Source organism: Rhea pennata, chromosome 2 (genome assembly GCF_028389875.1).
Source record: "Rhea pennata isolate bPtePen1 chromosome 2, bPtePen1.pri, whole genome shotgun sequence".
Classification (NCBI taxonomy): domain Eukaryota; kingdom Metazoa; phylum Chordata; class Aves; order Rheiformes; family Rheidae; genus Rhea; species Rhea pennata.
The window spans coordinates 121,458,927-121,475,465 of record NC_084664.1 but is presented as its reverse complement, the minus strand read 5'-3'; the positions used below and the strand labels follow the sequence as shown (position 1 = coordinate 121,475,465).

At 37.7% G+C, this 16,539-nt stretch overlaps 1 protein-coding gene across 1 annotated transcript in view; it reads left to right on the top strand.

The window, feature by feature from the left end:
* Positions 1 to 16,539, top strand: part of ZFHX4 (zinc finger homeobox 4) — a 145,693-nt gene that overhangs the window by 27,654 nt on the left and 101,500 nt on the right. The window contains exon 3 of the mRNA XM_062570267.1: positions 1 to 34. This exon is cut by the window's left edge and continues 469 nt beyond it. Within this exon, the coding sequence (XP_062426251.1) occupies positions 1 to 34 (34 nt within the window). The remainder of the gene's footprint in view (positions 35 to 16,539) is intronic.

The following is a 16,539-nucleotide window of genomic DNA, read 5'->3' as shown; positions in this document are numbered from 1 at the left end:
TCACAGGCACGAAGCAGCCCTGAAACTGTACAAGGTAAGCCAGTGACAGCAATTTAAGTCGGCACCAAATAGCCTAGGAAATTAACTGTTTCTGTGCTAATCGACCAAGACTTTGATTAATTAGCAAAATAGCTGTTTATTGAACGTGTTTATAAGTGAGCAAAACTATGTGGGGTAGTCAAGAAGGACTGATCCTGTGAAACATGTAGATTTATGTTAGGGCCCATTTAGGATTCACTTTCTCTGAACACAAGGAATATACATTAAAAAACCCTCATAGTAAATTATTAGAGGTATTTGATATCTCTTATAATCTTTTCAAACATTGTAACATTTTCATTGGTGACTTGAAGGAAGAGATTATGGAAAATGATGAATTTTCCATACCATGCATAGAGATGATTTTCTGGCATATGTATCTGTTTGCGACTATAATCTATCAAAGAGAAGTTATTTTACATCGGTATTTATAGCAAACACATGCAGTATGCCACATTATTACCAGCGGTATTCAAAATTAAGCACTGTCATCCTTTTGTCTGCTCTTCTTTTCCAAGCTAGTAATGATTTTTCACAAACATGAAAGGGTGTGGTGTAGATAAATATGTTAGTAGAAAGGCAACTATATTTTTATCTTTACTGGAAAAAACTATGCGGATATAATGAATATGTGGGAGTGATGAATACCATTTATTACACAACTGGTCATGACTTTTTCCAAACCCTAATTATGGGGTAACTTATTTTCTGCAGTGTGTTTACTGGATTGGCTTGATTGTCTTGGTTCGTCTACAAAATATAACACATTCATTTCCAAGATGAATAACTTTGTAACTTATTAAAAACTTCTTTTGTTTAGGGGATATAAAAATTCAGGAAATATTGCAAACCATTAGTCACTGTAACAAGCTCTAAATATGATTAGAAAATCCATTTTGCAAGTGTTATCTATTGATTTATACTGGAAATCTGTGATAACTAAACTATCAGGAGTCATCTACTGATTACAGCAGCTATGCCGGTTTTCTAATCATGTTGAAAATGTAAACGCATGGAACAACTGCAGAAAAGCCTCAGCAGATCTCTAGTTTACACAAGAAACAATATTTTGCTGGTGTTCAGTCAGGTTCAAACAGTTGTTCTGAGTTAACGCAGAGTGTGCAGGTAGTAACTTGGATTTTAATTTTATAACCTGATAGTTGTAACCTTGGCAGGTTACAAGCCCTGGACAAAAATGGCAATAACACAACATCAGATTTATTATGTTCTTCCACAGTGTTGTCTGCTCTTCTAATTTAATTATGTCTTTTATTTAAACTATATTTTTTGTTAACGTCAGGGGGGTGTATTTTTGATTATTTGTTTGTTTGTTTTTTAAAGATCCAAAGTCCTGTTCTGAAAAGTGCCAAAAGAGCTGAGAGTGTAGTGACACAGTGTGCCTGCCTCAGGAGCAAAATTGCCTTCAGAAGTTCCTGCTGCACATCATTTGTGAAGCAGTTCCTTGCTCCCCCTAGTTACAGTGACTGTGGAGTCACATTATAAGTTAGATTTTTGAAAAAATCTGGGCTAAAAAATAGTTACTCCACATCTTTTCTTTGGAGTGTTAACCTGGATTATTTCAATTTTGTTTTATAAAGCTGCCCTTCAAACAGATGTTGTTACAAACCGTGTTGCAGATAGGAATGATAGAAAGGGAGCTGAGGAGGCAGAAGGCTTTTCACAGACGGCTTCACTGCCAAAACTCCAGATATTGTTGAAAACAAGACTCCAATTGCTTTTTATTAATGAAGTCATAGGCGTAGCTATAGATTTGCAAAGTACAAACCATCTGCATCAAACAGCAATGTCTGTCTTTAGCCACTCAACCCCAAATCTGGAGAAATCTCAATCAAATACGCTTGGTTTTCCAGCATCCTATAAAATCTAGATTGATTCAGAGAGTTAAGGGAGTGAGTCTCAACTCCTAGGACTTATCCCTTAAAACATCCTGCCACTGAAACGGCTTCTTTTCCAGGTTCTGGTTTGTTAGATTGAGCAATTCAGTGGAAACTCTGCGGTGCAGTTATACATGGTGAATGACCATCACTAACCTTTTAAGTCCATTCTCTGAATCATATCAGGTGAAAGACATCTCAGTGGAGAGGGAATGCATGAACTCCTAGACATCACCTAAGCTTCAGGTCCTCTAGAAAGATAAACAAAAGTGTGCTGCTGGTTCTTGCCGTAGGATTGCAAGTCTCCTGGTACTTGTCTCTTTTAAGCCTTGTCTCTAGGACCTCTAGTGAGAATCTCAGCTTACATATTTTTCTAAACTTTATGTCCCTCATGACAACAAAGAGGAGCTTGAAATTTAAACTCTACTAGGCTTTAAAGCACCTCAGAAAGGCGACCATACATACACGCACATGCTATTTTTATATAATTTAAATTTTGAAGGTTAATCTCATGCATTTTGAAGGAGAGGGATGATTTATTTTAAATATTAATTGGTATATTAATATTTAAAAAATTTAGGATTATCAGTATTGCAACGTATCATGAAAGATCAAAATGTTCTAGTTGTGTGTGTTTTATAACAGGATATAATGCCTCCGTATGTCACCCATACAATTTTAGTTTTAACTGTGGGTGTGCATTCAGGCCTTAAGGTAGAAATAAATGAGATTTTGAAAAGTCTATAAAGCTATCTGCTGGCAGACTTGATAGTTTTGTCAGGTCTGGTGAAGCAGTTGACACCAGCACAGTTGTAAACTTTGTTTGTCTTGATACATCAGATAAACTTTTAGAGCACCTAAGGAAAAAAAACCCATTAATTTGTATGAATAATACATAGATGTCTTGGGAGTGATACAGAATATTCATGAATTGTGTTTATATTCAAGCAGCTCCTCTAACTCTTTTAAAATTAAGGTGCTGTGTATATGGTTTGGTAATAAAAACTTTAATACTAAAACCATATGAAAGCACAGAAACCGAATCTGTGACTTTGTTCCTTTACTTTGCCAAGCACCTCAAAGTTTTCTCTTGAGTCATTTATATTTATTTAGAAGTTTTTTTTTTTGGTGAATTTTCTTTTTTTAAATGTTGCTATAACAGCTTGATTTTTCTTCCTGTGCTTAACTATTGATGGAATAAAAGGCTACCAGAACATCAGAGCTTCTCTGAAGCTGTAGATATAATTTTAGACAATATCAAAATGTCACTTTTAAAATTAGACTCTAAATATGGCAAAGTAAAACTTTTGGCTGTTTTCTCGGTTATTTAAAACCGAAATGGCCCGAGCACTCCTTACGGTAGTGCAGTATTCAAATGGTGTTAGTAGTGCGGCTGCTAGGGACCGGAACAAAGACAGCCTTACCCTGCGTGAACGCAGCTAGGGCTAAAGGAACTTCCAAAAGACTCTCAGCTGGAATTCCAGAGCTTGACACGAGAAAATTAACCCACAGAAGAGTTGTGAATCCTTTGCAGTATCCATCAAGAAGCATTCGCTAACTTCGCAGGTAAACAGGGAAAAGACTCTATAGCAACAGAGAGTATTTCCATTCTGCAGGAGGAAGCATTAAACTCCTGCAAGTTTGGGAAGCCGAGGTAGGATAGTAAACTTCGTGGATATAAAATATATGTCACTGCTTTTAAGGAAGCCATTTTGTAGCTTAGTTAAACAGCTTTTGATTTAGGGAGCTGCATATACAGCATATACCATATTCTGTGCTCATAAAAGTTTCCACATAAACAAATAAATAGTAAAAGTAGCTGAATTTAACAAGGTTGTCTTTTTGCAACTAAATTGTTTTGGCTGAAAAGGAGTATTAGTTAGCTGAGTAACTGAATAACAGGATGAAGTTCAATCACAAATAAAATATTTAAAGTTAGGCTACCAAAAAAACCCACCATATAATTAGCTGGTAAGAGCATTAATGGTCATTAATTTTATATGGGATATTTACTTCAATTAATATTATATATTCAGCTATTTAGTAGCTCAGGGAACTTGACAAGCAGCAGTTAGCAGACAAATACTCGGCTGTGTGAAAACTATGTTGTTTTTCCCTTCATTGACAAAATATTGATCCATAACACTATTAATGCTATGACTGTCAGTTCAGTTTGGATAGATCACTTTAGCTCTCACGTTCTCAGACGGCAAAGATATTACCCAAAAGGAGAGTGACCTAATTCCAGTTTAAGAAGGTTAAAGGTTAAAGGTTAGCTCAAAAGCATCATCTGCCTAGCTGCTTAACTTTAAACTGATCAATTTAATGAAAATCTGTTTTACAGATGGTGTTTTAATGTCTTTGGCAGGATTTAGGCAGCTTTAACATTAGACGTATGCTAGTAAAAATTATTTCTTTATTTGACCAGAACAACACCTTTTCTTTTATGTTTTAAGGTAAAAGGCATGTGGGATATGGTATTTTGGCAAAGGACCCAGAAGCAGAAAGTGTTGATGATCTTTCCATATGGGCTCCAAAACAGAATACCTTTATGTCTATTGCTAACGATGACTGAAGAAACAAACAAAGCTGTATTCATTTTTTTGCCATAATGTTTTACTTTGAAACCATAAAAAAAAATTTCAGCCAGAACTGTCCTTGAAAAGGGCTTGTCTTCTTTGCCTAGGGTGGAACGCAACATTAACATTTTAAACGTGGCAGAGCAAGCTGATTGTCTCTTTTAGACCTTGCGATTTGTACATCGGCAGTATTCTCTTCCGACTCACAAACTGAGTACTAATTGTGTTACTTAACTGCAGATACCATAAATAATAAGGCAAATTAGTCAATCCTGATGATAAGTTTTCTATGATGGAGGTTATCTGAATAAACAAAGCATTAGATCCTCAGGAGTGTAAAGCAGAGCTTTGTGTTTATGTCTTCTGAGAATCTGGCCCTCACAATTTTTTTGCCAGAATAATTAAGTTTCAACACAAGCACGTCTTTCTATTTGTCAGATGCATGCAATTCAATAGGAATTTCTTGGGCTGTTAATGCGATACTATTATATGTTAGCTTTGTAATTAGCTGGGACTCTACCCCCCTGCTGAAGTGCATTGTAATATTACAGATACTAGCATAGATTGCATGTAGCCATCGTAAAAGTAGTGCCCTTTGTTTCATATTGACCTTCCAACTTATTTAAAAAAGAATTTACAATAAGCCTTTGTTTTGTCCACAAATGATCATAAACAGCTTTCCAAAGAGCCCAATAAAATGAGATAATCACAAATGTATAACATCACATATTGAAAAGATAGAAGAACAAGCGGGGCTTTTACTATATTTTATAGGATGGATTTATAGTCTGTCCTTGGATCACTTAAGGCCAAGAATTTTCACGGTCAGCTGGTTGGTCTTGCTAGCTAGCATCCTCTGCAGGAAATGCAAATACCGTGCAGCACCTGCTCTTCAGTTGGGTTATATGCTGCTTTTTGAAAATGAGGTGTCCACTTCTCTTCTTGTTCAAAGTCAAAAGCTTAATTAGAGTAGCTTTCCTCTGCATCTGTCATCAGCGAAGCAGAATAGTCTGTCTGGATTCCATAATGCTAGTTGTATATTTGGATTTTAAATCAGCCAGGATATTGAATGCTTTGCTCATCTTTATCACGTGCAGGAGGCACAAGTGGGATTTAGTCCTTAGGTAACTTTTAGTGTAACAGTTCCCAAAGGAACAGTGCTTGGGTTTTTCTCATTATCCTTGTTCTGGATGAAAGCATCGTTATTAGGAATTAACAACTGAGGTGGGGGTGTGAAGTATATGCATGCAGGGGCGAATGGACTAACAACCCCAATCACTTTGTTTGCTTTATTCTGTTTGGCGTGAAATGTTGATACTTGATCGGCCAGAATTAACACAAAGTCACATTCTTTTCATTTCTGTCGTCCTGAACCAACTTTGTAATTTAAAATCAAATATCCAAGATACGTGCCAGTCCAATTATGGAACTGTCATTGTCCCAATATGATGGTAAAAGAGGTCAGGAGATTGTGCAGCATTGATTTGCATAAAAATCATTGTGCAAAGGAAATTGGAATATGTCTGCACATCTGAGGAGCCAAAACATGTTTTGCTTAATCTTATTCTTGTTGTTTGTTTAGATGAAGAAAGCTGTTTTCAGTGATAAACAAAAGTTATTCTAATCTGTTGCTAAACACAAGCCTCACTAGAGGATATTTCAATTTTTTATAGTACTTTCAGATTTATGTTCATTTAAGGTTTGAAATTTTTAATGAAATTTAATTTTCATTGCAAGTGTTAGTGACTGTAATTCAGATTATGCAGATTATATGCATAAATACAAATGTTAAAAGAGCACATTCTGTAGCTGACTAATGTATGTGCCTACTGGACATAGTTATACATTATAGATAAGTACATTTATTTAAGAAAAAGTCAGGACTAGCTAAACAGTATTTTGAAATCAATACTTTTTGTTCTAAATTAAAAATATGTATTAGCAGAGAAATAATTTTCACATTATACTTCCTATATATTCTACCTGATAGTCAGATGTTGCCTGGCTTTCAGATGCTCCTACATACCTTGTAAAAAATAACATGTTTTGTATTTGGTTTATAGTTTATGTATATAGTGTATGGTATCATAGAATCAGTAAGGTTGGAAGGGACCTCTGGAGATCATCTAGTCCAACCTCCCTGCTCAGCAGGGTCACCTACAGCATGTTAGACAGGGTTGCGTCCAGGTGGGCCTTGAAGATCTCCAGAGAAGGAGACTCCACAACCTCTCTGGGCAACCTGGTCCAGGGCTCTGTCACTCTCACAGGGAAGAAATTCCCCCTCATGTTCAGGCATAACTTCCTGTGTTTCAATTTGTGCCCATTGCATATAGGTTTATACTGCTTAAGAAGAAAAGTTCTCTTAAGCCGTGGTTTAGGGAATCCCCTTGTCCTTCCATTAAAACACTGTTCTGGATCCCAGTCTGAGTGTTGTCCTGGGTGTCCTGGGATATATGAGGCTACTCCTTCAAAGGAGGCTGTAGCAGACTACTTGGACACTACCTCCAATGCTTAGCCTGCCCAGTGAAGCACAAGCTAGCTGTTCCTCTTGCTCTGCAGGAGCAATGAGCAAGGAGGAGAGGAAAAGCACCATAAGGAGGATCAACCTCATTTATTCACTGTATTTTTTCACTATAAAAAAAAAGAAGAAGAAAAAGCTGTGTAACAGCTATTTTTTGTCCCTAGGGTTTTTTCATGCCGATATTAAAAAAAAAAAAAAAGTAATTATTTCTGACCAAGATTCAAAGTAGAGATACAATATATAATGTATGTAAGAGTATTATGTCAATGTGTGAGCATGTGTGTATCTTGCATAAATAGACTGCAGCTATGAATTTAGCAGCCGCTCCCTCTCAGCCTTGCAACATACCTTTTCTTGTTACCCTTAGCAGCTTTATCTGATATTATGCAACACACTACAGGTGCCTTCTCTAAAATTTGTAATTACTGTTTCCCAAACTCTTGGGAATTTTCCCCACTGTCTCTTCAATATATTTAAGAACGAACACTGTAAAAAACTGGGTCACAACAGGAAAGTTGTATTACGACACGTGCATGTGTACTTCAGCTTTACTATTGCTTTTGGTACGTGATTTGGGAGAAATTTTCCCCTGGACAACATGTTTGTCAGTTCATCCAGAAAGAATGCCAAGACCAGGAATCCTGAGGGGGCAGCATGCTTTTGGGGTTGATGGGAGTAAGACCTTGGAGATTCATATGTCCAGAACGTATATATTGGCTCTATATATGCCCATTTGCCTAGGTAGACAAATTAATTTTCTGTATTTTTTGGGGGGGGGTGGGGGGTGATATTGTTTGGCAATGTTCCAGTTAGATTTTGTAAGGAAGGATAACAAAGAACCTGATGTGAAATGCTGAGCAATTGTAGCCCTGTTAGGTTTAGCAAAAGAGTGGGCACAATGCAAGATACATACACTTTATTGGATAAACTTCCATGTGTAGAATGGTGTATGGCTGTGGGCAAAATACAATACAGTATAGGAAATAGGTAGTAATTACATTAAGTAATGATAAGATGATAAGGTTTTTATGTTAACAAAATGTGAATTACCAGAGGTAGCTGGTTTTTGTTTTTTGTTTTTTGTTTTTTGTTTTTTTTTTTTTCAGTCCTGATGGCCTTTATTTTCTTTATTTTAGGCTGATATATGTAACACAGGCAGAGACTGCAGACTGCGAAATGACGGTGGTAGATCCTTGTACTGGCATATGGAGAAAGTGAGGCTTTGCTAAGAACCCCAGCACCTCTGCTTTGTGGTTGGCCAGGAAGGAGCATGTCCTGGCAGCCATCCCCTTGGTCCCTTGTCTGGCATGGTGCCAGCCCTGCAGTTTTGCAGTGTGCGGAGACCTGGAGCGTGGTGTGCCATGGCCTCAGGGGAAACTGTGTGCTACTCTCCCTGTGGGAGAGAAGACATTAAGATAATCTTTAGCCTTTAAAGGTGGGGGCATGGAAGGGAACAGAAAATTGAGCAAAGGTAGTCCTTGACTGATGAAGTGAGCAGATTCCCATGCCTGGGGCATCCTACCATAGTAGCAGTGACAAAAACAAACAGAAAGACTTGTTTCTATCGTGGGGCATCCTACCATAGCAGCAGTGACAAAAACAAACAGAAAGACTTGTTTCTATCGTATAGGAAGAGTGTGAGCAATACTATGTGCTTATATGTATAGGTAGAAAGCTACAAATTACTTTTGGGAGCTATGAATGGTGATAGAGTAATCTTACAGTAATCCAAGAGTGGATATTCACCCATGTGAATTTCCTGATTAAAAATGTCTTTTTCTTCTATTTAAAAATATGATCCTTGAGTGCGATCAAATCTTGCAGTTAACATGACTCACATGCTTGAAATATGTAAATATATAACTACTGGATTATTTCTGGACTGTGTGCAGGTGACGTAGGGTGTGGGGACAATATTCAAGAATCTGCCCAAAGAAGAATCTTTATTCACTTCTCCCTTGTAAACTGAGAACAAGGGCATATACTGCTTCCTTGCCCTGCTGCTGGAGGGAAGAACATCTATCTTAGAGGTAGCACAGGTTCTCAGGGATACTTTTTATAGAAAAAAGGTTAACCCTCATCAGAGAAAGTTCAAGATCAACCCTGCTGTGATGACCCTGTTTAAAACAAAGGCTTATGGTGGAAGATACTCTGACAATAACCTTAGTAGGCACTTCCCGTTGCCTATTACAATACTCTGTACTCGCATTATCTTGTTCTAAAATCCATGACATTCATGGAATTTTTCTATTAGTATCATAAACTTCTACCTGGGACTATGTAGTCCTTGGCCAGGTAAAGGGGGAAGCGTGTTGAGTGGTGTAGAATGGCTCCAACCTACTTTATTTGTAAGGAAGATGTTTTCCATGGGAAGCTGTGAAAGTTGTAGCTGGCTCAAGTACTGTAACCAGGTATGAGTAAAGTTATCAAGCATTCCCTGTGCTAAATTCAAAACTATCATTCCTCACGGCAGAAGAGAGGGAAGGACACTTGTTTAAAGTGTTCCCATAATGCATGTAACCTAGACAAGGACTCGCACTTTGGGAAATAGATTGAGGCAGTAATGCTAAAGTTTTTGAATTAAGTCAGCCCTTTGTGAATGACCAGAAGCTGATATTCTTACAGCTAGAAGAGTGAAACTGAGTGTAAGGAGGCTCTTAGTATTATCTTAGTATTCTGGCTCTTTAGTTCTGCTAGTAATGAGAGCATGGAAGAAAGTTTGCTTTACTGCTAAAATGAGGCAGCTTTCAGTATCTAGATGTTACTATTTTGAAACACCCTTTGGCATTTGCAGATATATACACAGCTAATGAATAACTGGAAATTAGGAAGACTGAAGCTGGTGGAAAAAAAACAAAAGGCCAAACTGCAAGGGTTTCTGAAAACCTTATGTCCTTATTTGTCCAGGAACATCTGTGACTCAAAGTCTTTGCCCCAGGAGGAAGCCAGGACCCTGCTGGGATATATCAGAGTTGAATCTTATGGAGTTAGCTCTCAGATGACCACAAAAAATAGACCACAGAAATAGTTTAAGAGTGATTTTACTGAGTTTGTGACCTAAAGTCTCTGGGCAGACACAAAACACATAATCATACATACAAGTCATAAATACAATAATACAGACTGTGCTACTGTCACCTGCTATAGTGCTGTGTAAATGTCTATATGTGTTAGTGCCTGCTATAGTTAAAGATTGGATTTCCACTTCTATTACAATTTACCTCCCTCAGTTACTCATAACTTTCTTACTTTTCTTAAATATCTAATAGACTCTTTTAGGGCTGAAATTATCAAGACTTGGTCTAAAGAATATTTCTTTCTTCTTTGGAGTTGTTTCTGAGCTGCCTAATCATGAGATCTCTTTCCTGCCTGTCCTAAAGAGAAATACTCTTTTGGAAATAAAGTTAGGCAAGTACATCTCTTGCAGTAGATGTCCATAACAGAAGACATTTTAGAATGTCTTCTATTTTAGAAGCAACAACACATTAATAGGCCAAGTGTGTAATCATTGTCCTATCACAGCAAATTATACCATTAGTCCACTTTATCTAATCTCTTTGCTCCAGATTGGCTAACAACAGTTGCTTCTCAGAGCAGAGAGGAAAAAAAAAAAAAACAGTAAACGGAAATGGAATAATGTTGCTTGTAAATGGTGATTTTTTTTCCTTCTCCTCTGTGCTTAAAGAACAATGAATTAATACCTTATGAGTTCAAGTAATTTTCTTTTTAAAAAGCTGGTCTTACAGGCACACAAACATCAAATCAGTTTGTAAACTGAACTCTTGGGTCAATCACATGCAGTGGGAAAGAGTTCCACAGGTTAATTATAACCTGCATATAAATATCTTCTTTCAGCTTTTAAAAACATATTGCCTTTCTATATCATTCACTTAAGTTATTAAGTTTTGTTTGTTTATTCATCTGGCAACCTGGAACAAGAAAGATTATGCATTCTTTCTTGTGCTGTCTGGCCAGTCCATTATTTTGTGAACTTTCTATCACAGGTCTTTTACTTATAGTATTCATACACCAAACAATTTCAATGTGCCTTTTTGTGGAAGATTTTCCACTTTCCCATCACTGATCTCTAAATCTTTCTACCACTGCTAAATTATTCTTGAGATATATTGCTATATCAGAACACAAAACACTGTTCCCAGTTGGGCTACATGACTTTACTATTCCTTCTAACATACCTTTTCTTGGATTCGTTTGCCAGTACTGAATTTCATCTGCCATCATACTGTCCAGATGGCTGTAAACCTCTCTGGCTTTCCTGATGGTTCTTTGCCTGGTCTTGACTAGCATGAATCATTTTGTGCCCTCGGCAAGATCAGTCCTAGTTTGATATGTTAGAAGACACAGAGTTAACTTTCATTTTGTTGAGTGGACTGCTGGTTCCTACTTTTTTCTTTTTTTCTTTTTTTTTTTTTTTTTTCCCCTCTGTCTCTGTCAGATTCTAATCCACCACTTTCTTTTTTCTTTTTTCTTTTTTTTGCCTCTGTTAGATGCCTAGGTGGTTAGGCCATGTCCTGCTTAGTTAGCAGAGAGGAAAAAGCTCCAGCTCTGAATTACAACGTGGAAGAATTCACTTTCCGCACACCTCCTCCCCAATATTAAGGGAGTAAAGGGGGCAGGCATCCACCTTACCCCCTGTCACATTGCCTACATCTTCCAACAATTATCTCTTTTTGTTTTCCCACATTTTTTACCATGCATAGTGAACTTCAGGTACAAATATCAGTAGACAGTTAACTATTTGTTGAGCATGAAAAATAGAAATAGCAAAGTTATCTATCTGCAAATATTTACCCCAGATATTCATTTGCTGGTGCAAAACAGAAGATGTTGTTTCTACAACTACAAGGTTGAAGCATATGAGACATAACTCAAATAGTGGACCGTTGTGTGCTCTTTTTATGCTGTTCAGTGCTAATTTTAATGTATTATTGATCATTATTAAGGTAGACCATGAGATACAGATAGGATGTCTCTTGTGGTTGAACTCATGCTGTGGGAACTGTGTTGACTTTTGGACTGTTCTGGTCTTCATGCTGATTGACATTCAAACCTTTCACATAAGGGTTTAGAAAAGAAAGAAATATATATTAACTAACCTGCCCTGTATGTATTGTGAAGTAATATAAACTATGATGCCAGATCCCTTCCCCAAATCAACACAAAATTTGAAATGAAATACTAATTTCAGAGCAGGGCAGGAAGTTTCTGATTCCCTGTGCGAGTATATACACCAACACTAGTTCAGGGCAGTTACTACCTGAGTCTTAATTTACTGTGCTACCTGCCACTGTTGAAGGAAGTGCTAAATATGAAGGAATTAGGGATTTGATTTTGCAAAATGCTGAGTGCTAGCAGCTCCCGTTGACTGTGTATTCAGCATCCCAGGGTCCAAGGTCACTCTCAGGCAATGACCAGCTTCTCTGTGGTAGCTGCCAGCCTCTGTAGCCACACAACTTAGTTGGCTGGGTATATTGGATATAAAAATTGCATGAGAGGATCAATTATTGCTGAAATGTCACTACTGAACCCTGTAACACTGCTAATTAGTTAAAGCGAAAGAGGCACATTGATACGTATTTCTCTTGACTGTAGCTCACTGAATATCTTCACAACATTAGATCTGAAATACTTCTAGATTCTCCTTCCTCCCCTCTTTCTGGCAAATTAAGGTACATGGCTGTTGGTAGTTCTTTTTATTTCTTATGCACCCATAAATCTAAATAGTAATGGCTCTCTCGCTATTTCTAGTAGCTATTTCTTATCATAGTTTGCTTCTGTTTGAAACTCTTTTTTAAAGAGAGTATTAGTCATTGGAGGAAGCTTGAAATAAGGACATGCACACCAAGCAGATGGTCACAGGACAACTATTTTCAGTGGGGCTGCATGACAGGTCCAGCTCAGCTTCCTTTCTTGCATTATTGGAGCAAAAGGAATTGGAGATTTGATGCAAGTTCCCCACAGTGGGGGAGGGAAGGGTCACTCTGCTCAGGTAAAGGAGTCCCTAGCTGGCAGAGAGCCAGCTGTGCTTGCACTACCCTTCCCATGGCAGGCAATGTAGGGGATGTGTCAGAAGAAGGACCAAGAAGGGCAGTAGCTAGAGTGCACATGAATGTGTCCATGAAATCCACCCTGCACGGGGAGCCCTGGGAAGCCCCAGGTTAGAGGCAGCACAGGGGGATGCCAGTGACTGCAGGAACCTTTTCATCTGGTACAGAAAGGCAGTGGCTGCTATTGCAAGGTGTAGGGTTTTGCTGCAATCCTGCATTTTGATCCCTTTCTTGGGTACGTTTCATTTCTTCTCTGTTCATCTTGCAGGGAGCCTGGTTGTTCTGTGTCAGTGGAGTGAATTCTGCACTTGATGAGCTACTACAGTTGTTCCCAAGCACTGAATGTTCTTCTTTTTAGTTGCTAAATCATATATCAGTCTCTCTCTTCCTGCCAACCCCTACAACTTACATTAAATACTTTAAATCTAACATTATTCTTTGGTAAGGAATATTTCCTGAGTTTGCCACAAAGATAAAATATTCAGCTGCCAGTGGCATGTGCAGAGTCCATGAAGTGTTTTCTTTAGTATGAGATGGGTCGCACTGTAAAACAAAATATTGAACATTTTAGAAGACAGAGGGTTTTTCTGATTGCATGACTTTTTATACTTTGTAGGATTTACTTGAGGCTTAAAAGAATGGTTTGTTTCCTATTCAAATAGTGATGAGAGGAAAGAGATGGGAAGAATGTGGGCCAAATCCATCTCTGTTGTAGTACTGCTGATCTCATTAGTGTTACTCTTAGGATGGAGTTGGCCCAGGAGTTTTCCAAAATGACAGTTTTTCTTTGCTCTGTCAATTGACTGGGACATGGCTCTCCTGTGGTTTGACTACTGTGGTTTGTCACTACTGTGAGAAATTATCCAGTTCAAAAAGTTCCGTTATTTGGGTAATTTCTTGCTGAAATTGATGGTTACTGTTTCTGTTTTTCTCCCTAAGTTTATTTCTAGAGTTTTTCCATTTGTTTCTGGTGCTCTAGAGAAAAGGATATTTACAAAGGAAGAGTCAAAGGGAGTGCTCCGCCAAGAGGGTGTGAAAAAGCTGAGAGGGTTTTAATTTGGAACTGCTTCCTGTCTCTTTGAAATAGCTGCCCTGTTTAATGTAGAGTATACGTTGTTAGGACTGAATCCACCTCCTCCTAATATATTTTACAGATCAAAATAGGTTACTGGGTAGTGATAACCATGGAATACTTCGTGAGCATACACATCAGGTCACCTCATCCATAGTCCGTTTCTCCTTCTAAATTATTCCACATTTGTGAGCATTTTTCAAGCAGCTACTATTTAAAACCAAAAAGCCTCCACCCTAAGAGGCCCCAACCTGTCAGAAACATTTCCTCTCTTGTCTCAAGCTTGGAATTTCACTCCAAAACTCCAGCTCCCTCAGGGCTTTGCCTAGTGTCATCCTTGCCTAGCGGTTTACTTTCTGCAACCTCGGTTGTGCACACATGCTGCCAGTGTTTACTGCCTCGCCACATTCTTCTTCTTCCTGTTGTACTAACATCTCTACGTGTCTATTTTCACAGTACCTTCTATGTCTGGAACGATGTCATTTATACAATACTTAGCCCAAATGCGTTCTTGCCAAGTCTAGAACTCCTTTATATTTTTGCCTCTTTTCTGCCAATAATCTTTCTCACCTTCTCTTGTGTATACAAGTGTGAGTGTTTGTATACTTTATCAAATACGCATTTTGAATTATTGGGGATAAAGGTTTTATTGTCTTGAGCTTGAGGTAGCTGGAGGTGGCTGTGTTATTTTTAAATAATAAAGACAGAATAAGGTATGCTGACTATCCCGCAGGAAACTATCATGCATTTTGAACCTTCTGCATATTTTACATATGGAAAAATATGTTAGAAATTTGAAGAGCATTCTTTAACTGTATCAATACTGTTTTTTTCATTTGACTGCTTGTATGAAGCCAAGCTCCATTAATACCAAGGGAAAAAAAGAAGAAAAGAAACAGCGAGATTTTGTGACTAATATATTTTAGAAACCTCTTACATTTTTCCTATAATAGCTTTTCCATACATAATAATGTTTCAGTTTGAAGGTCTGACATCTCAAGGCCTATCAAAACTAAAAACAAGTGTTAGCATTCTGTTGGAAAGCTGTAAACCTCTCCCTTCCAATGCTATAAGCTCCTTTTTTTCAGACACAGAGGATCACAAGATTAACACATCACTGGTAGAAGGCCTATCCTGGGTGTTGGCCCAAAGTAATTTGAAAGGGAAATTTTTCCATTTGAAATGAAGCAAAGAAAAATTATGATGATGATTTGCAGTAAAAGCAAACTGATGGCATTGAATTTAAGCTATTTGGGCTAGGAATTAAGTACTAATGGAAACAATTTTATGTCCTCTTTTGAGCACAGAGCTTAGGTTGACACCATCTTCTAGGACTGACTTTAGACTTCCCTGAAGACCATGCTCTACCTCCCAAATAGCATGAAGAGAAGGATGCCTTGGGCCAGTCGGAGCATGGCTTGTAAAGCACACTGAACCTGTGGAGGCTTCACATTAGCAGTCCAGGAGTTTCCAGGTGGCATCAGTGAGGCTTGAATGCCAGTGATACACAGTATACAAGTGCTCCAGACTATGGTCTTTCATTCCAGTTTAGGCATAGCCAGTGGGACAGGAAGAATTATTTGGCTACATGAAGGTGTCAGAGGAGGAATTTGATATTCTCAATACACATGCCAGTGTGAGTCTGTGGTGTCATTTATAAAGGGTAAAGATCTGGTCCAATTCAAGTGAAAGGTAAAATTTCCATTGACTTTAGTGAGACTGAGATTTCACACATGATATATTGTAAAAATCTGTGCTATATAAAGGTTTGTGTACATGTATGTGAATATAATATGTTTCATGCACATACACAAATGCGTTTCTGTATATTTTAGGCAAATATATATATATTCTGAGTGTGTTTAAAACAGTAATATGCAGATGTCTAGAGCAAATGAACTAAAAAGCCGGGATAATGGTAAAATGTTCAAGGAATGTGGTGAGAATATGTTTAGCACAATTGTAATATTGAAAGATTTTTGTTCCATTTGTCAGGTGTCTTCCTTTACTGTAAAATCATGGCTTTTTTCTAGTTATATCAGTTTTCACTTACAAATGTTTTACATTAAAAACTATGTAAAACAGACTGATAAAAACTGAGAAGTGTAAGAACAGATAAGCTAAAGACTTAAGAGCTTTGGGCTAACTTCTCTTACCAGCTTTCACAGATACATAGGGAGACTGTATCTGAAACTCCTCATCAGAGAAAGATGAATGTTTTAACATTCTCGGACGTAATATCAGGCTAACGTGCTCCCTGATCGACATCCAGTGCATGCTGTATAATTGCTAGCCTGCTTCTCTGACTGCCTTGAAGATTACATTTTTTTAATGTCCCAATATTAATAACCAGATGTGATCTTCT